An 18,634-nucleotide genomic window follows, 5' to 3' on the forward strand; every position below is an offset into this window, starting at 1 on the left:
AGTGTCAGTTTGTAAACTTGATTGATTTATTCCGTATTCAAATCAGCTTTGTTCAATAAAAAAGTCCCGAAGGTTTCCCGTATCTTGTTCCCAGTAGGCCAACGGTACCGGAAGCCCGTGTGTTCAGGATCATGAGACTCGTTTGCTGAGCTTGTTTTCTCTGATACGGACCTTATCATCAGTCACTTGTCCGATAACAGCTCGTCACAGGACCAGCCGCCCCCCCGGGCCCCCCCACGTCCCCCCGCCCCACAGGGAAAATGTAAATGTAAATGTATTTGTAAAGCACATTTAAAAAAACAACAACAGTTGACCATAGTGCTTAAAAAAACCGAACTGAACTTGGGGAACTAAACCCTAAGGAACTAACCCCTGGGAACTAATCGAAGGAAATAAACCCCGCCACGGGACTAAACCCCACGGCCACGGCACTAAAGCCATGCAGGGAACTAAACCCACGGCACTAAACCAAGGGCACTAAACCCAGGGAACTAAACCCCACGGCACTTAACCCAGGGAACTAAACCAACGTACGGAACTCCCACTCTTCTCCAGCCCTCCGTGCGGCAGCAGTCTGCTGGTCGCGTCGCTTCCCGTTTCTTAACTCCGCTCTGTGAGGAGCGATCAGCAGCTCGTCTCCTGAGCTTCTCACCATGCCCGGTTGGGAGGACTTTGGATCCAGCCCCGCTACTCACGCCAGTTAGACGGAGTGAGGGGATCTGAACTCTGAAGCGATCTGAAGTGATCTGAAGTGACCTGAAGCGGTCGTTATTTCTTCACGATGCCTGAGATCTCCAAGATGAAGAAGCCGGACGTGAAGGTGGTGATCCTGGGGGACATGAACGTGGGGAAGACCTCGCTGCTCCACCGGTACACGGAGCGGAAGTTCAGAGACACCATCAGCACCGTCGGAGGGGCGTTCTACCTCAAGCAGTGGGGGCCCTACAACATCTCCATCTGGGACACGGCAGGTAAGGCTCGGATCTCAACATGGGCTCTGATTTGAACCAGGGCTCTGATCTGTACGTTTCATGGGCTCTGATCTGTACGTTTCATGGGCTCTGATCTGAACGTTTCATGGGCTATGATCTGAACGTTTCATGGGCTCTGATCTGAACGTTTCATGGGCTCTGATCTGAACGTTACATGGGCTCTGATCTGAACATGGGCTCTGATCTTAACACGGGCTCTGATCTGAACGTTCAATGGGTTCTGAACATCTGATCTGAACGTTTCATGGGGTCTGATCTCAACATGGGCTCTGATCTTAACATGAGCTCTGATCTGAACGTTACATGGCCTTTGATCCTTTTGCATCAACTTGTTTTTACCGTGCGTCTCGTGACCCGATCACCTGCCCCCGTCCCCGTCCCCGTCCCCGTCCCCGTCCCCCGTCGCGTCGCGTCTCCCTGTGGAACGCCGAGCTCGGTAATATCGGTGGGTCTGGTCCTGTCCATCGGTAGCATGTTGTAGCCTAGCAACAGGTCCTCACAGGACAACGTCACAACTCCACCTATAACTAAGCAGCTTACACAAACTGTACCTTCTGAAAAGAAATACACATCGTTTACGGGTTTTATGTGTTAATCTTGCGTACTTTAAGGACCTTACCAAAGGTGTTAGTTGAATATGAAATGTGTAAATAACGCGCACAAAATTTATAATTTATTATCCAGGGTGGAAGGTTCTAGTGACATTAAAGCACGGGGTTGTGTTCCCTCCTAAGGTCAGTCTCAGGGTTTACAGCTAAAGGTTCTACATGATGTGTGTTCATGACTAACGATGGGAACTCCTCGATTTTGTAATCATTGGCTCAATGTCACGGTTTGTCATCACTGAACGTCCCTTGGCCCCGTGACCTCTGATGAAATGGCCCTTACATTAAGTCCCCCCTAAGAGTAACAGAAGCATGTCTCAGACCTCTTCACGGCTTTAGGTTTTGGTTCCACCAGGTCGGACGGTTAGAACCCGGATTCGGTTCTTACTTCAAACATGTTTTTGTTTGTTTTGATGGCCAGGCTGGACTACGCTGGCTGGGTTCAGCTGGCTGGCTGGACTACGCTGGCTGGGTGCAGCTGGCTGCCTGTTCCTCTTAACAGCCACATGACTCCAGGCAGGCAGATCCATGACTCCACAGCCGTAACCTTTCCCACACTCACATGTCCTCGGCTCCCAGAGAGGGTGACTCCTCTGGTGGGAGGTCTGCCACTGGGTTTCAGCCACTGGGTTCTTATCTTAATGCTGCACATTAAGGCTCATTAGTAATTCCACAGCCCTGTATTGGTTTCCTCATTCCATCCCCCGTTCCTCAACCAACAAAACTCCCAGGTCAGCACTTTCTCAGATCTCCAAATAGAGTTTCCTCTTTTGTCCAATGTGGGACTCCGTAGAACCCCACACAGCCTCCTGGACTCCGTTAGACCCCCACAGGCCCATGTCTCTAGACCCCCAAAGAGCCATGTCACTAGACCACCACAGTGTCTCTCTCTAGACCCCCACGGTGTCACTAGACCACCACAGTGTCTCTCTCTAGACCAGCACGGCGTCTCTAGACCACCACGGTGTCTCTAGACCACCACAGTGTCTCTCTCTAGACCACCACGGTTTCTCTAGACCACCACAGTGTCTCTAGACCACCACGGCGTCTCTAGACCACCACGGTGCCTCTAGACCACCACGGTGCCTCTAGACCACCACGGCGTCTCTAGACCACCACGGCGTCTCTAGACCACCACGGTGTCTCTCTCTAGACCACCACGGCGTCTCTAGACCACCACGGTGCCTCTAGACCACCACGGCGCCTCTAGACCACCACGGCGTCTCTAGACCACCACGGCGTCTCTAGACCACCACAGTGTCTCTAGACCACCACGGCGTCTCTAGACCTGGCTCTGAATCATTGTATCTTGTTTGAATAAACAATGGGAACACAGAACTGCTCTTATGTCAGAGAGGAGGCAGACGTTTCCCTGGCGTTGTGCATCCATTACAAGCTTTCATATCTCAGCAACAAAGCTTCTTTGTTTCCAACGGCCGCTTGAAAAGCCTGACGCAAAACTCCTAACCCTCGACCTTTAAAAACCCCTTCTTTAAAACAGTAAGATAGCATCTATCTTGTTTAAATGTTTGGTTCACCCTAACCCTTAATACAGCTAACCACTGACATCATTATGGTTACCACATACACCATACCCACCAGCACCTCCACCAGCACCTCCACCAGCACCACCACCAGCACCTCCACCAGCACCACCACCAGCACCTCCACCAGCACCACCACCAGCACCTCCACCAGCACCACCACACCCACCAGCACCTCCACCAGCACCACCACACCCACCAGCACCTCCACCAGCACCACCACCAGCACCTCCACCAGCACCTCCACCAGCACCACCACACCCACCAGCACCACCACCGGTGGTAGTGGCAGATAGCCTAGATCTTAAAATGGAGCCTTCCTTTCTCTGTTCTGATGGCTTGGCCCCAGAGCGTTGTGTTGCGTCACAGCCCGGCCGCGCTGGAGTCACATGGTGTCCACAGGCGACGTGTTCAGCGCTCCCCAGGCTTTTGTAGGTCAGAGTTGAGTCCCTTTGCAAAACTACTGTCATCTCCACCCAGGGATTGTTTCTGATCGGATCCCAGATCTGTAGTGGGACGGTGGGCCCCCTCTGAGGGCCCGCTGACCTTTAGGGTCGGTGAGGGGAGGGGACGTACCTACTCTGTGCTGCTTGGAGTTTGGACGGGTTGATCTCATAGGCCCCCCGTGTCCCCATGTCCCCCCAAGGGTCCCCGTGGTAACGTGGGACGGTGCAGGTTAAGTGTAGGGTCTGATGGCAATAGCTCCGGTTAGCATGAAGTCACGGTAGGCACCATTTGGGATTCTCCTCACGGTACTTTTATCAGACACATTGACCACATCAAGCCAGGTCTCGACGGCACTGTATCCATTAAGCATACATGCGTTCTAGAACATAGTCCGAGATTCCTGCCTACACCAACTCATTGCAAAATAAAACGTATAAAAAGGGAGACTTCACTCGTAGACTGCAAAGTTACTCGTAGCAGAGCAGAGGAGCACACGCCCTTCTTCTGGTTCAACCTTAACAACAAATAAAGGGAGGCGCCCCCTAGTGGCGCTGCATGCTATAGACCTGACTGTCCCCCCCCCTCTGTCCCCAGGCCGGGAGCAGTTCCACGGCCTGGGCTCCATGTACTGCCGGGGCGCGGCCGCCGTCATCCTGACCTACGACGTGACCAGCTGGCAGAGTCTGGCGGAGCTGGAGGAGCGTTTCCTGTCGCTGACCGACACCGCCAACCACGACTGCATCTACGCCATCGTGGGCAACAAGGCCGACCTCACGGACCCCCGCGCCCAGCTGCCCGCAGACCCCCAGAGCCCCGCCGAGGGCGGCGAGCCCGGGACGGGGCCCCGGGTCCCCTCGGCCTGCCCCACCCCCCCGGCCTCCCCCCTCTCCCCCGGCTCGCCACCCCAGCAGGTGGGCCGCGAGGAGGCGGCGGCGCTGTACGGCCGCGTTCTGCGCTACAAGGGGCTGGACGAGGGCAGCAGCCTGCCGGCCGACAGGATGTGCTTCGAGACCAGCGCCCGGACGGGCTACAACGTGGACCTGCTGTTCGAGACGCTCTTCGACCTGGTTCTGCCCTCCATCCTGAGGAAGAGGACGGAGAACCAGCGCTCGCCCACCGTCGACCTGGAGGACTACTGCGAACCCCCCGGCAGGAGGAGGGGCTGCTGCTAGGGCAGCCCTACTGACACTGGACCCCCGGCGGACCTGGACCCCCGGCGGACCTAGACCCCCGGCGGACCTGGACCCCCGGCGGACATTGACCCCCAAGACCGCCTGCTGGGACGTGGTCCTTTCATTTTTTTCTAGCCAATCCACACACATACACTTACACGTGCACGCACACACACACACGCACACACAGTGCAGAGTTATTTAAAAAAAATCGATATTTAGTTGTCTATCAACTGTTGAAGGGTGTGAAGGACCAGTCCACGTCGTGGGGGGTCTCTCTGGCTTCTGAACCCCCCCTGGGGACCAAAGGAGGGTTAGTGGGGGGGAGGGAGGGGGGAGTTTATTCTAAAGTATATTTGTTCCTACAATGCGTGAATGAGTGCACTAATTGTTCTGTAGTTTCTTGGGTGGGTGTCGTCTGAAGTCCTGTTGCTTTGGATTTACACAGGCTGACGTCATTATTAACTTAGGAGTTGTTCCTTCATGGTTCCTACATTTCAGAGACTCACAATCTGCACTACTTGATAATTATGCATATCCCTGTTTTGTAAGATGCTATGATAATAAAGATTTCTATTTTAAAATAATTGAGAATTATTGTCTAAAATGTGGAAGAACAAGACTCAAGGTTTGTGGATTCAATTCAGGAAACAAAGTATTAGAAAAAAATTGTTTTATCAGTCTCTATTACAATGCAATGCATTTGTCACAGAACATGATTGACACATGAGACCCAAACATATGAATGCAAACCTGTTCCTACTCAAAGTAGTGAAAAGATTGAAATGGTTTAGGAAAGAGTTCAGTCAGGGCGGCTGATGCTCTGATTAGGGGTGAATTTGAACTTTAGTCTGTTTGCTTTAGGAGACTTTGCAGCCTTCATCTATTAAGCCACCTCTTGGAATTTGGACCGGTAAAATGTAACGTGACAATCACAATGAAGGCACCAAAGAAACAAAACAAAGAGAATCAAGCTTGATCAGTCGATATAAATATAGGACATAGAATCAGTGCATTGTGTCAAAAAATAGTTGTGCATATATATATATATATATATATATATATATATATATATATATATATATATATATATATATATATATATATATATATATATATATATATATATATATATATATATAGGTGTGTATGAACTTAAACCTATGATAAACACATTTCAGAGACCGTGGATAAATCTGTAACATAATGGAAATAAACTTGATTTGTGTTTATTTATAAAACAACTTGGAGAAAATGGAGGAAACATAAAAAGTGTCAAAGAGTGTGGAGGAAAGGAGAAGCAGTTGAAAGAGGGTTAGTGGTTCTGCTTGGACGTCCCGGAGGCTGAGTGTGTTAGGAGGAAAAACTAAAGGGGTGGCCACACATCCTGGGTTCAGCTGGTGGAGGCTGACTGGTTAAACGTTACAGGGTGGTCGAGGTATCAAATTAAGAAAGCACCATTATGAACATTACACTTTAAACATTAAAAATCATGATTCGCCCCCTGATCCGTTCTACCGGTCTGTCCTCTCATAGACTCTCAGTCCTGTGTTTGTAAGCCAGAGACGTGCTGCTGAAGGGGTCTCGTTCACACTGATCTGTGGTCAGTGTTTCAGGCTCCCCCTGGCTCCACAGAGGATGGATACGGAGAAGGAGAGAGGAACTGTCTTCCCACCATCTATCCGGCGGAGCGCTGCTCCAGAGTGGTGGAGCTCACAGGTTCTTCATGCACACCTGGCAGCGGCTGATGCGGCTGAGCTGCTGGCCGGCCTTCAGCGTCTCCGAGGCGGGCTCCGTCTGGAAGGACTGGTCCACCGAGGTCAGCCAGAAGCTGTACTTGGTTGCAAAGTAATGGCAGGTGCCCTTGGCCCCGTTGCACTCGATGAACGGCGTGGTGCGGAAGTCCTCCAGACAGGACCCGGGCGAGGAGAGGGACTGGCCGCCGCCTTCATCGCCAGCCGCCGTGTGCTGGGAGACGGGACAAAGCGTGGTCAGAGAAAGGCCTTCAGCCTGCTGCTAGTGAGACAAAGCGTGGTCAGAGAAAGGCCTTCAGCCTGCTGCTAGTGAAGGTTTTACTGAGGAGCTCTACGTGTGTGATGTGGTTTAGCTCCGGTACCACTACATTAACTAATGAACGCTTTATAAAAAACTATTCTTATTATTTATTAACAAATGGGAAACCTGTCCAAACCCTTTGGAGGATTGGTCTGAACCAGAACTCTGACTCCGCCTGTTCTCTGATAACCCCCCAGGGACTAACCACCTCACAGTGGGAGGGGGGTTCAGATAACCCAAAGGGACCCTCCCAGTGGGGGGGGCTCAGATACCCCCCCAGGACCCTCTGAGCGGGGGGGGGGGGGGGAGCTCACCATGAGGAAGGAGTAGCCGATCCAGAGGCTCCTCCAGCCGGCGGGGCACTGCGGGATGCTGACGTCCTGGCTGTGGACGGCGATGGCCACGGAGGGGGCCTCGCACACCGAGCAGCGGCTGATGTACTGCCGGATCTCGCCGTCCTCCACGGGCATCATGGGAAGGGGTGCGGTGGACGAGAGCCAATAGGACTTGTCGTTTCGGCTGGCGTAGTAGCACACGTCTCCGGGGTTGCAGTACAGGAAGGGCATGGTGCTGAAGCGCGGCAGACAGGAACCCGCCAGCCCTGGAACGACCAATCAGAGGATTCAGCAAGGTGGCAGCTGATAGGAGTTAACAGTGTGGATGACAGTGTGTTAGGTGTGTATCGGAGCCCTGATGTATCAAGTGTTTCTGGGCGTGTTTAAAGGTATCCTCACCCTCCAGTATTTCTTCACTTGCCAATGCGAATAGATTTAGTTAACTTTCTAAACATGCGGATAACTGGTTTCCAGAAGCACATCATCCCCTCAGTCCTTCTCTCTGAGCGGGTCGCTCTGCAGGGGGGGCCGGGACTCACCCAGGTCCTGGTTGTGGGCCTTCTCCTGGCCCTCGAAGTACAGCAGGCTGTACCCGTCCCACAGCTTGGACATGCCCACCGGGCACATGGGCTTCTGCTCCGTCTGGCTGTGCTTCACCAGGAGGTACCCCACGCTGACGCTACGGCCCGGCATCCCCGGCAGCCCCTGGATACCGGGGGTCCCCCGATGACCTGGGAGACAGACCGGGAGGTGAGACCTACTGTATATCAGACAGACCGGACAGTGAGACCTACTGTATATCAGACAGACCGGACAGTGAGACCTACTGTATATCAGACAGACCGGACAGACTGTATATACTGTATATGTATATCGGGGTTCTGATGGAGGCGTGACCCCTGACCTCAGGACCCCTAGACCTACTGTATATCAGGGTTCTGATGGAGGAGTGACCGCTGACCTCAGGACCCCAGACTCACCTTCCATGCCTTGCAGACCGTGGTGGCCGTGCCTTCCCGCCTCCCCGCGGTACCCAGGCGTTCCCGGCGTTCCCCCGATCCCGGGCATTCCCTTCTGTCCCTTTGGGCCGTAGAACCCTGTCGGGGAAGAGGTTTCAGCGAGGGGTCACATGGGGTCAAGGGTCAGGGTCGGTGCTGCGATGCGGCGCCTCAACGTTCTAAACAGTAAGAGTAAGAACGGCTGACCTGGGTCCCCGGGGGGACCTCGTGCTCCCAGCTCCCCGGTGTTCCCGCCTGGCCCGCGGATCCCCTTGGGCCCCGGAGCGCCCCTCTCCGCCGGGATGGTGAGGGGGAGCGGCAGGGGGCCCGGGCTGCCCGGGAGACCGGGAACCCCTGCAGGGAATCACCACAGGACAGGGGTCAAGGAGGGACACGTGTGCTACGGTAACAGGAAGTGCAACCTCACTGCGCCGCGGTTCTGTCACATGACCTACAGTGTGTGTCACATGACACGCAGCGACAGAACGTACCCGTGGGTCCAGAGGTTCCTTTGGGCCCGGTTGGTCCTCGGCCTCCTTGGTTACCACTCCGGCCTGGTATCCCCATCAGCCCCTGTTCACCTTTGACCCCTGACAGACAACAGCAGATACATCTGAGGAGTGTGTTGATGCAAACCATACCGTTGTGCGTGTGCTGAGATTCCGTCTCAGATCTTGAGTTCAATAGCAGTAGGAACCTTAGTTCTTCTTTATGGTGGTCAGTGTGAGCTCTAGCGGTTGTATATCTAGTTCTTTATGGTGGTCAGTGTGAGCTCTAGCGGTTGTATATCTAGTTCTTTATGGTGGTCAGTGTGAGCTCTAGCGGTTGTATATCTAGTTCTTTATGGTGGTCAGTGTGAGCTCTAGCGGTTGTATATCTAGTTCTTCTTTATGGTGTTCTGAGTGAGTTCTAGTGGTTGTATATCTACCTTTCCTCCCGGACTCCCCGTCGTACCCCCTGTACCCCGCCGGCCCCGGGTCTCCTCTCAGTCCTTTGGCACCGGGACGTCCCGGCGCTCCGAACCCCCCCACGACCCCCTTCTCCCCGGGAGGAGCCTCCAGGCCGGGAACTCCCCTCAGTCCGGGGAATCCTGAGGGACGGGAATAGAACGTCAGAGGCCAGGGGCAACCAAACACCCCCGGACACGGTACCCGTCGGCTGCGGTACCCGTCGACACGGTGCCCGTCGGCCACGGTACCCGTCGGTCACCGGACCTCTGGGCTCCATCCCATCACCAGTTACCCTGATTACACCTCTCTGTTATAGGTGACCGAGGGGCCGTCAGAGACTCCCGGTCAGGGTCAAGGCTGACGTGTGTTTACCCAGCAGTCCATTAGGTCCCGGGTAGCCCGGGCTCCCAGGGGGTCCCGGTCCGTCTGGGACCCCGTCCTGGCCCTGTGGACCTTGGAACCCTGGGGGTCCTGGTTGGCCTTGATCCCCTGGACACAATAAACAGAAGGCATGATGGGATATGTGGTTGCCTATACTCAAATACTGAAGTCCCCGATCACCTTCAGCAGTCCGTAACGGGCCGCGGAAAACTACGCTGTGGCCGCTTGAAACACCACAACGTCTCCCAGAAGGACATATCGCCTCACCCTGAGGGAGTAACCTGTCACCAAAGAGCATGAACAACATGCCAAAGCTCAAAATGGAGGCGGCCATTGCAATATCATGTCCCGTGGTCAAAGCCCTAAAGAACGGCCTCCATGTTACTCTCATGTGTACAGTTCAGCCGACGCAGGGCGGGGCCCTACCTGGAGGTCCTTGGAGGCCCGTCTCCCCGACCACCCCAGGGACCCCGGGCTGGGTGTTGGGCACGCCCGTCTCTCCCTTCTGCCCTTTGGCTCCAGGGTTGCCGGGGGTTCCAGATCCATCCGGCCCTGATGGTCGAGTGGGAGAGGAACACATACAGGGATCAGTCTGTTCATTATGGCAGTTCTCCCAAATGCTGCGCTGCCTGCACAGGGACGTGGAGGAGCAACGCTGATCCTGCTTTATGCAGGGATGGGAAACTGGCGTCCCGCGGGCCGTCCTCGCTCAGTGAGCCCTGCTGATGATTTAAAATGTAATAAAAAAACAATAATAGCCTACATATGTATATTTATTTTTATTTTTACAGAAAACTCAATCCAAGAAAACCGTACCTCTCAGTCTAGATAAGAAGCAGAGTATCTGTTCATAGAATTCCGACACAACTACTACAACTGAACTGAATATAATGCTAGTTGTTGCGCTTAATGTTGGGCCACTGTTTTTGACTTTTGTGCCATCATTGAATGATGATGCATGTATGCCTTTTGCACTGAAAAAAATACTATTCACGCAGGTGGCTGTTGTTTCTTTTAAAAAAAACTTTAACGTTTAACAAGAGTATAGACATGCATGTTGTTTCAACTAATTTGTGGCCCTTTTTATCATTAAAGTTGCCCATCCCTCACTAGAGAATGTTACTGATTTAGAAAATCCATAATGCCAAAACATTGCAGCCGGCATCCATTCATCTAATCGGTTCAATAACTTCTCTTGGGCTTTGCAGGTTTGCAGTAAAGGCTCATCAGTACACACATAGCTCCTGATCGTAGACAGAAGACCTTGTGAGGAGTACCTTGGAGCCCGGTGAGACCCTTCTGCCCCGTCAGCCCGTGGAGTCCGTAGAGACCCTTCAGACCGGGGAACCCTGCGGCACAGGACAAAAGCGGCGTTATGCCTCAGAGAACGGCAGCTTGGTGAGACAGATACCGGCGCATTAATAAAGGCCTATGTATATAGATCATCCTGGCTACCTTTCTCTCCCGGGAGGCCGTACACGCCGGGCGTCCCGCCCTCCCCGGGGGTCCCGGGCCAGCCCCGCTGACCCTGGGTCCCAGGGGAGCCCGCCTGGCCGTCGGAGCCTGGGGACAGCAGGGGGTGAACCAGGGTTGAGATACTGACATACTGTGTCTTCCCAACAAATGTGAAGCATGAAGTACGTAGACCAGTTTAAGGCGGATCTCAGTTATTCCCTGAAATCTTCTGTGTTTCTGAGAACCATCCCAGTGACCACGGGGAAGGTCCAAGCGTTCCCGGGATGATGCAGCAGAGGCGGATCCATCCTTACCTGGGGCTCCCCCTATTCCCGAATCTCCCGGCTCCCCGGTCCTCCCCTCGATGCCGTTGAAACCCGGGCTGCCGCTGTCTCCGGGACGGCCAGAGAGTCCTTTCTCGCCTGTCAGGAGGGAGAGTCATTAGGGTTTCAGTTTCACAATCGACAATGCTCCTGTCGACATCCAGATCCATTAACGGTGACGATGACGTGACTCCTCCCACAGGGCCGACTGTGTGTCTGCGTCCCTTCAGAGGGAGAGGGGCTCACTCAGCCTGGACTCACCCAGCGAGCCAGCGAAGCCCAGCTCTCCCCTCAGCCCCGGGGAGCCTGGAAGGTCGAGACGCTGGCCTTTATCCCCTGAGTAAGAATGGGAAGAGTTAGGGATAGCTGTTGGTAACACACCAGTTCTGGTTGATCAGTCTGTGTGGAGGGTGAAGAGGGCTGAGGGGGAGGGCTGAGGGGGGAGGGGGGAGGGGGGAGGGCTGAGGGGGAGGGGTGATGGCTGAGGGGGGAGGGCTGAGGGGGGAGGGCGTACCTTTGAAGCCACTCTTGCCGTAGTCCCCTGAGGCACCGTAGGCCCCAGGACTGCCCTTCTGCCCCTGGAAAGGTCAACAACATCGCAGCTTACAAGTAGAACTGAAGGACGACAGTGAAGTAGTAATCCTTAAGATCGTTGAATCGCAGACTAGGTGGTCAAATGAGGACATCCATACGGTCCAGGACAAGGTCATCCCAAGGAGAAGTCGATCCACCAAACCAGTTTACGCTGTAGCGCAGCGTTTTAGTGGAGCAAACCGATCACTGAACCAGTTTACCAGTTTAATGGATCAAATTGATCCACTAAACCAGTTTACCAGTTTGAGTGGATCAAACCGATCACTGAACCAGTTCACCAGTTTAATGGATCAAATTGATCCACTAAACCAGTTCACCAGTTTGAGTGGATCAAACCGATCACTGAACCAGTTCACCAGTTTGAGTGGATCAAACCGATGACTGAACCAGTTCACCAGTTTGAGTGGATCAAACTGATCCACTCAAACTGGTAAACTGGTTTAATGAATCAAAGGATCCACTGAACCAGTTTACCTGGTTTCCGTTCATCCCGTCAAAGCCTCCGATCCCTCGGGTCCCTGTGAGCCCCGGGGTTCCTTTGGGGCCCAGTAGACCCTCTGCTCCCCGGTTCCCATGGAGACCTTTCTCATGGCTGGGGTCTCCAGGATGTCCGTGAAGTCCTTCATACCCTGGAAGACCGGGGTAGCCCTTTGGACCTGTGGGAGAGCCCGGGACACCGTGAGAGGAACACAAAGACAGGGGGGGGGGGGTTGCTGCTGTTTGGACCTGAGGTCAGGGGCCAGGGGTCAGGGCAAGGGGCCACGACCAGGGGTCAGGGGTCAAAGGTAGGGGGTCTGATCCAGAGGGACCTACCTCTGGCCCCGGTGAAGCCCGGGTCCCCGAGGTGGCCGTCCTCTCCCTTGGTCCCCTTCATGTCGGCGATGATCTGCCGCGGGATGTGGGGCTTGTCTCCCGGAGGGCCCATCAGGCCCCGGTCACCTAGGAGACACGGCGGGGGGGGGGGGGGGGGATGGGGTCAGCTGAGAAGCACATGGTCACCTGGACGCTCTGGTCGGTCCGGCGGTCTCGCTGCGGCCTCACCCTTCTCTCCGCCGCGCCCCATCCCGCCCTTGAGGCCTCCCTGGCCGGGCAGGCCGGTCTCCCCCTTCACCCCGCTGAAGCCGGGGGCCCCCTGCGCGCCGGGGCGGCCCTTGAAGCCCTCCATGCCGTGAGACCCTTTGCTCCCTGGGGAAGAACGGGGAGAGTTAGAAGCGTCCAGCAGCAGCGCCCCGGCGCCTCTCTAGCGGTTTCAGCCACGCCGACGGGGCGCTGGCAGCGGGAACCCACCTTTGACCCCTGAGATCCCGGGGCGTCCGTCCGGCCCGGGGACCCCCTGGCCCCCCGTGGCCCCCTGGTCTCCGTTGGGGCCTTCCTCCCCGAAGCCCCCTGGGGTGCCCTTCAGCCCGGCGGGCCCCGGGGCCCCCGCGTCCCCCTCGGCCCCCCGCTCCCCGCTGAGGCCTGGAGGGGGAAGACACACGGTCAGAGTTTGTGTGTGTGTGTCTGTGTGTGTGTGTGTGTGTGTGTGTGTGTGTCTGTGTGTCTGTGTGTGTCTGTGTGTGTCTGTGTGTGTCTGTGTGTCTGTGTGTCTGTGTGTGTGTGTGTGTGTGTGTGTGTGTGTGTGTGTGTACACTAACCTGGCTCTCCCTCTACTCCGTGGGGCCCCGGTGGTCCCGTCCGGCCGGGCGGCCCGGGGAAGCCGTAGCGCCCTGGGGGTCCGGGCCTCCCCTCCTCCCCCTGCAGGCCTGGAGGTCCGCCTGCACCCTTCAGCCCGATGATCCCGGGCATGCCCCCCATCCCTACCCCCACAGGGACCCCGGAGAGCTCAGAGAGGGAGTGGGGACTGAAGCCCTTTAATAGAGGCTCTGTCCCCTCAGCCCTCACTGCACTGAACACAAGGATGTCCGTTCTTCATCGCTGTAGATGGTCCACGTCATGTTTATTCCTGTTTACATGTTTTTCTGTGGTGAGAGGTTTTTTTATCCGTCATGTGGGGGGTGAAGGTTGGATGTCATGATTGCTGCTGTCGATATGTTTTTATGTGTTTTTCTGTGGTATATGTGGGCTATCTGTGTGCTACACAGTGTTGCTACACTGTGTTTTGCCTTTTTAAATGTCTGCTGCCCTGGAACCGTATTGACTGTGTGAAAACAATTAGTCCAGACTGTCCAGTTTCCCTTCTCTAGTGCGCTGTGAGAGTGGTGAGTGCTCAGTTCCTCTCCGTTGGGGGAAGGAGGCGTTATTAAGTGGAATGAAGCCGTTTCACAGTTCATATCTCCACCGGATCCAAAGGGTTTAACTGTGTTACTTCATCTTTAAACCCACATGTACTTTCCCAGGGGGAACCTCTAGTGTTTCGAGGTGTAAACAGTTATAGCTGCGTCATTATTATTATTATTTTTTGTCTTCTTGTTAATTACAGGTTGGATTGATTCGGAGGTGGAGGGGGAGGAGGAGGAGGAGGTGGAGGAGGAGGTGGAGGAGGTGGAGTAGCTGGAGGAGGAGGAGGAGGAGGTGGAAGAGGTGGAGGAGAGGCTCACCTGGGTGACCCGACCCGCCCTGGTCTCCGGCCGGGCCCTGGTCCCCCTGCAGGCCCGGGAGTCCTGGTTCCCCGGGGCCCCCCGTGGAGGCCCCAAAGATCTCCCCGTGCTGCCCCTTCGCGCCCGGCCCCCCGTCCCGGCCCGGGAAGCCGTTGACCCCGGGGTACCCCATCACCCCTGGCGCCCCCGGCTGGCCCAGGTCTCCACGAGGGCCAACGAAACCTGGGGGGCAAGACAGAATTCTGTTCTGCTCAGGAGCATCACACAGCCAGAACCCCCATCACACAGAGAGACCCCCCATCACACAGAGAGACCCCCCATCACACAGAGAGACCCCCCATCACACAGAGAGACCCCCCATCACACAGAGAGACCCCCCATCACACAGTGAGACCCCCCCCCATCACACAGAGAGACCCCCCATCACACAGAGAGACCCCCCATCACACAGTGAGACCCCCCCCATCACACAGAGAGACCCCCCATCACACAGTGAGACCCCCCCCCATCACACAGCCAGACCCCCCAACACACAGAGAGACCCCCCATCACACAGAGAGACCCCCCATCACACAGTGGACCCCCCATCACACAGAGAGACCCCCCATCACACAGTGGACCCCCCATCACACAGTGAGACCCCCCATCACACAGTGGACCCCCCGTCACACAGTGGACCCCCCATCACACAGTGAGACCCCCCATCACACAGAGAGACCCCCCATCACACAGTGGACCCCCCATCACACAGTGGCCCCCCCCATCCCACACCGGACTCCCCATCACACAGTGGAACCCCCCATCCCACACCGGACTCCCCCAGGTAGTGTCCGGTCCCGGTCCTTACCCTTGTTTCCTGGGAGGCCGCCTCTGCCTTGTTCTCCCCGTTCTCCTTTGTCTCCCCTGCCTCCTTTGAGGCCTTCGGCTCCATGGTGCCCCGGCGGGCCTGAGGGGGGGGGGGGGGGGACAGAATAACATTAACACAACGTTAACATCAACATTAACATGCTTCACATGGAACAGCATTAACATCGTCAACCTGCTTCTTATCAGGCCTGAGGCGTGGAGCAGCGTTAACATCCTTAACATGCTTCCCATTGAGCCACATGCCCCTCCATAGAGGCTGAAGCCAGAACCCATCGCCCCGTTACCTGGCATGCCCTCCAGCCCGGTGGGTCCCGGGAACCCTGGCAAGCCCGGGGGTCCTGGGGTAACGTCGCAGTCTCCTGAGGACATGAAAACACCTTTCAGCACCGTGTCAGCTCACAGGGAGGAGCTGCTGGGAAACACACCTTGCAACACCACTGAGGACCCTCCAATGAAATGTCATGCAGGTTATAATCAGGAAGAGGTTCTACCAGCTACCTGTGACGTCATACTGCCCTCCGTCTCCCCTGGGAGTACAGCCGCCTTTCAGTGCAGAGAGAGGGAGTGAAGGAGAGATGGAGGAGGAGGAGGGAGGTGGACAGAGATGGACGAGGCAGTGGGTTCATGATTATTGAAAAGTAGAAGGATGCTCTCAAACACTGTGTCAGGCTGGTTTGAGTCCGCAGCCACTGAACCAGGCTGCTCATGAAGAGAGAGGTGCATGATGGGAATGGATGAGGGAGCCAATGAGGACACATACACCACCAGGAAAAGCATTGTAACTTACGCTTACTCCGTGAAACTCCACGATGCTCTCCATACTGAGGGCGGAGTACCGAGGTTCACAGTACTGAGGTACTGAGTACTGAGGTAGTACTGAGGTCTGAGTACTGAGGTAGTACTGAGGTCTGAGTACTGAGGTAGTACTGAGGTCTGAGTACTGAGGTAGTACTGAGGTCAGAGTACTGAGGTCAGAGTACTGGGGTCAGAGTACTGAGCTCAGAGTACTGAGGTCAGAGTACTGAGGTCAGAGTACTGAGGTAGTACTGAGGTACTCAGTACTGCGGTCTTAGTACTGAGATACAGAGTACTGAGGTACTGAGTACTGAGTTAGTACTGAGGTCTGAGTACTGAGGTCAGAGTACTGAGGTAGTACTGAGGTCAGAGTACTGAGGTAGTACTGCGGTCTTACTACCCCCCCCCCCCCCCACCGCTCGCCAGCTCTCCTCACCTGAGGTTCCTCGGGGCCCCTCGACCCCGTCGTAGCCCGGCAGACCCTGGTCCCCTGGGGGCCCTTGGAGGCCCTTGGAGGCCCCCAGGACCTGTCCCGGGTCCCCCCTCAGCCCGGCCGCACCCTGGGGCCCCTGGAAGCCTCGGTACCCCCGGTCCCCTGGCTCCCCAACCGGGCCCTCGCCCTGAAGGAGGAAACAGCAGGGGTGTAGTAGAGGTGGAGGAGAGGAGAGGAGAGGAGAGGAGAGGAGAGGAGAGGAGAGGAGAGGAGGGGAGAGGAGGGGAGAAGAGGAGAGGAGGGGAGGAGAGGAGGAGAGGTTGAGGAGAGGAAGAGAGGAGAGGGGAGGAGAGGAGGAGAGGAGAGGAGGGGAGGAGAAGAGAGGAGAGAGGAGAGGAGAGGAGAGGAGAGGAGAGGAGAGGAGAGGAGGAGAGGAGAGGAGAGGAGGAGAGGAGAGGAGAGGAGGGGAGGAGAGGAGGAGAGGAGGAGAGGAGAGGAGAGGAGAGGAGGAGAGGTGGAGGAGAGGGAGAGAGGAGAGGGGAGGAGGAGGAGGAGAGGAGGAGAGGAGAGGAGGAGAGGAGGAGAGGAAAGGAGGAGAGGAGAGGAGGGGAGGAGGAGGAGAGGAGGAGAGGAGGAGGAGAGGAGGAGGAGGATGAGAGGAGGAGAGGAAAGGAGGAAAGGAGGAGAGGAGAGGAGGAGAGGAGGAGGAGAGGAGGAGAGGAGGAGAGGAGAGGAGGAGGGGAGGAGGAGAGGAGGCGAGGAGGAGAGGAGAGGAGAGGAGGAGAGGAGGAGAGGAGGAGAGGAGAGGAGGAGAGGTGGGGTACTGACCTGGGAGCCACGCACCCCGGGGAACCCTGGGGTCCCGAGGTGACCCGGGACCCCCTGCACCCCCGGACTCCCTGACGGCCCGGCCTCACCCGGATCCCCCGGGTACCCTGCAGACACACACACACACACACACACACACACACACACACACACACACACACACACACACACACACACACACACACACACACACACACACACACACACACACACACACACACATACATACATTAACACACACACATAGACACACACAAGGACACACACACTCACACACACACAGGGCCGGCGGTCTCCCCCTGGGGGGTCTCGACTCACCTTTCTGCTGCGCCGAGATCGTGGAGCCCCTCCTCCCCTTGGGCCCCTGCAGGCCGCTGGGGCCCGGGAACCCCTACCAGGAAACACAGGACATCAGCCTCTACAGGGGCCACGGCACAGGGGCCAGAGTACAGGGGCCACAGTACAGGAGCCAGAGTACAGGGGCCACAGTACAGGAGCCAGAGTACAGGGGCCACAGTACAGGAGCCAGAGTACAGGGGCCACAGTACAGGAGCCAGAGTACAGGGGCCACAGTACAGGGGCCTACATGGGGCCTGTTGGGGGCTACATGGGGGCTATGGGCCCTACATGGGGGCTATGGGCCCTACATGGGGGCTATGTAGGGCCATGGGCCCTACATGGGGGCTATGGGGCCTACATGGGGGGTATGGGCCCTACATGGGGGCTATGGGGCTTACATGGGTCTTGTGGGGCCGCCTACATGGGGGCTATGGGCCCGACATGGGTCCTATGGGGCCTACATCGGGGCAATGGGCCCTACATGGGGGCTATGGGGCCAACATGGGTCCTATGGGGCCTACATGGGGGCTATGGGCCCTACATGGGTCCAGTGGGGGCCTATTAGGTGCATAAAGAGGTGTCTTTTCTCACAGGCAGTCCGCTGGCGCCCTGGGGTCCTTCCTCGCCGTCGTCGCCCTGCTGTCCGATCTCGCCGCTCATGCCGATGCTGCCTTGCTCGCCGGCGGCCCCCGGGGGCCCGGGTTTGGAGTGGACGATGCTGCACTCGCACCGCCCGTGGTCCCCTGGGGGCGCAGAGAGTCATGAGACCTGGGGCCCTCCCTCAGCTAACCTGCTAATGTAGGAGCTAACCTGCTAATCTGATAAGACGAAGCTAACCTGCTGAGGAAGAGGCTAACCTGCTAAATAAGAAGCTAACCTGCTAAAGAAGAAGCTAACCTGCTAAAGAAGAAGCTAACCTGCTAAAGCAGACGGTAACCTGCTAAAGATGAAAACTAACCTGTTAAAGAAGCGGCTAACCTGCTA

General features: G+C 56.1%; 3 protein-coding genes across 4 annotated transcripts in view; 2 read left to right on the forward strand and 1 right to left on the reverse strand.

Annotated features, from left to right (window-relative positions):
- ube2al (ubiquitin conjugating enzyme E2 A, like) overlaps positions 1 to 18,634 on the forward strand; it is a 113,475-nt gene that overhangs the window by 16,521 nt on the left and 78,320 nt on the right. The window lies entirely within an intron of this gene.
- Positions 301 to 5,347, forward strand: rab20 (RAB20, member RAS oncogene family). The gene is made up of 2 exons (XM_060040575.1): positions 301 to 971; positions 4,183 to 5,347. Exons 1-2 carry the CDS (start codon positions 782 to 784, stop codon positions 4,758 to 4,760), a joined length of 768 nt encoding a protein of 255 aa, XP_059896558.1. The 5' UTR covers positions 301 to 781; the 3' UTR covers positions 4,761 to 5,347.
- Positions 5,417 to 18,634, reverse strand: part of col4a2 (collagen, type IV, alpha 2) — a 25,039-nt gene continuing 11,821 nt past the window's right edge. The window contains exons 18-44 of one of the 2 annotated variants that reach the window (XM_060040549.1): positions 18,242 to 18,393; positions 17,630 to 17,702; positions 17,312 to 17,418; positions 16,487 to 16,670; positions 15,754 to 15,798; positions 15,540 to 15,614; positions 15,236 to 15,334; positions 14,389 to 14,610; positions 13,486 to 13,647; positions 13,139 to 13,309; positions 12,893 to 13,036; positions 12,665 to 12,790; positions 12,326 to 12,507; positions 11,772 to 11,835; positions 11,519 to 11,593; positions 11,249 to 11,356; positions 10,935 to 11,042; positions 10,757 to 10,828; positions 9,906 to 10,031; positions 9,471 to 9,587; positions 9,077 to 9,238; positions 8,640 to 8,738; positions 8,356 to 8,502; positions 8,131 to 8,247; positions 7,690 to 7,881; positions 7,130 to 7,416; positions 5,417 to 6,728 (exon numbers count right to left, since the gene is read on the reverse strand). In XM_060040549.1, the coding sequence (XP_059896532.1) occupies positions 6,474 to 6,728; positions 7,130 to 7,416; positions 7,690 to 7,881; positions 8,131 to 8,247; positions 8,356 to 8,502; positions 8,640 to 8,738; positions 9,077 to 9,238; positions 9,471 to 9,587; positions 9,906 to 10,031; positions 10,757 to 10,828; positions 10,935 to 11,042; positions 11,249 to 11,356; positions 11,519 to 11,593; positions 11,772 to 11,835; positions 12,326 to 12,507; positions 12,665 to 12,790; positions 12,893 to 13,036; positions 13,139 to 13,309; positions 13,486 to 13,647; positions 14,389 to 14,610; positions 15,236 to 15,334; positions 15,540 to 15,614; positions 15,754 to 15,798; positions 16,487 to 16,670; positions 17,312 to 17,418; positions 17,630 to 17,702; positions 18,242 to 18,393 (3,671 nt within the window). In that variant the 3' untranslated portion in view covers positions 5,417 to 6,473. The remainder of the gene's footprint in view (positions 6,729 to 7,129; positions 7,417 to 7,689; positions 7,882 to 8,130; positions 8,248 to 8,355; positions 8,503 to 8,639; positions 8,739 to 9,076; positions 9,239 to 9,470; positions 9,588 to 9,905; positions 10,032 to 10,756; positions 10,829 to 10,934; positions 11,043 to 11,248; positions 11,357 to 11,518; positions 11,594 to 11,771; positions 11,836 to 12,325; positions 12,508 to 12,664; positions 12,791 to 12,892; positions 13,037 to 13,138; positions 13,310 to 13,485; positions 13,648 to 14,388; positions 14,611 to 15,235; positions 15,335 to 15,539; positions 15,615 to 15,753; positions 15,799 to 16,486; positions 16,671 to 17,311; positions 17,419 to 17,629; positions 17,703 to 18,241; positions 18,394 to 18,634) is intronic. The other variant, XM_060040550.1, reaches the window with a different exon arrangement.

Source organism: Gadus macrocephalus, chromosome 20 (genome assembly GCF_031168955.1).
Source record: "Gadus macrocephalus chromosome 20, ASM3116895v1".
Taxonomy (NCBI): Eukaryota; Metazoa; Chordata; class Actinopteri; order Gadiformes; family Gadidae; genus Gadus; species Gadus macrocephalus.

Bases quoted from the DNA above. Each gene is read 5' to 3' on its own strand.
- rab20 (XM_060040575.1), top strand. From the start codon at position 782: ATGCCTGAGATCTCCAAGATGAAGAAGCCGGACGTGAAGGTGGTGATC. The intron at 972-4,182 runs GTAAGGCTCGGA...CTCTGTCCCCAG, and splicing joins CTCCATCTGGGACACGGCAG to GCCGGGAGCAGTTCCACGGC.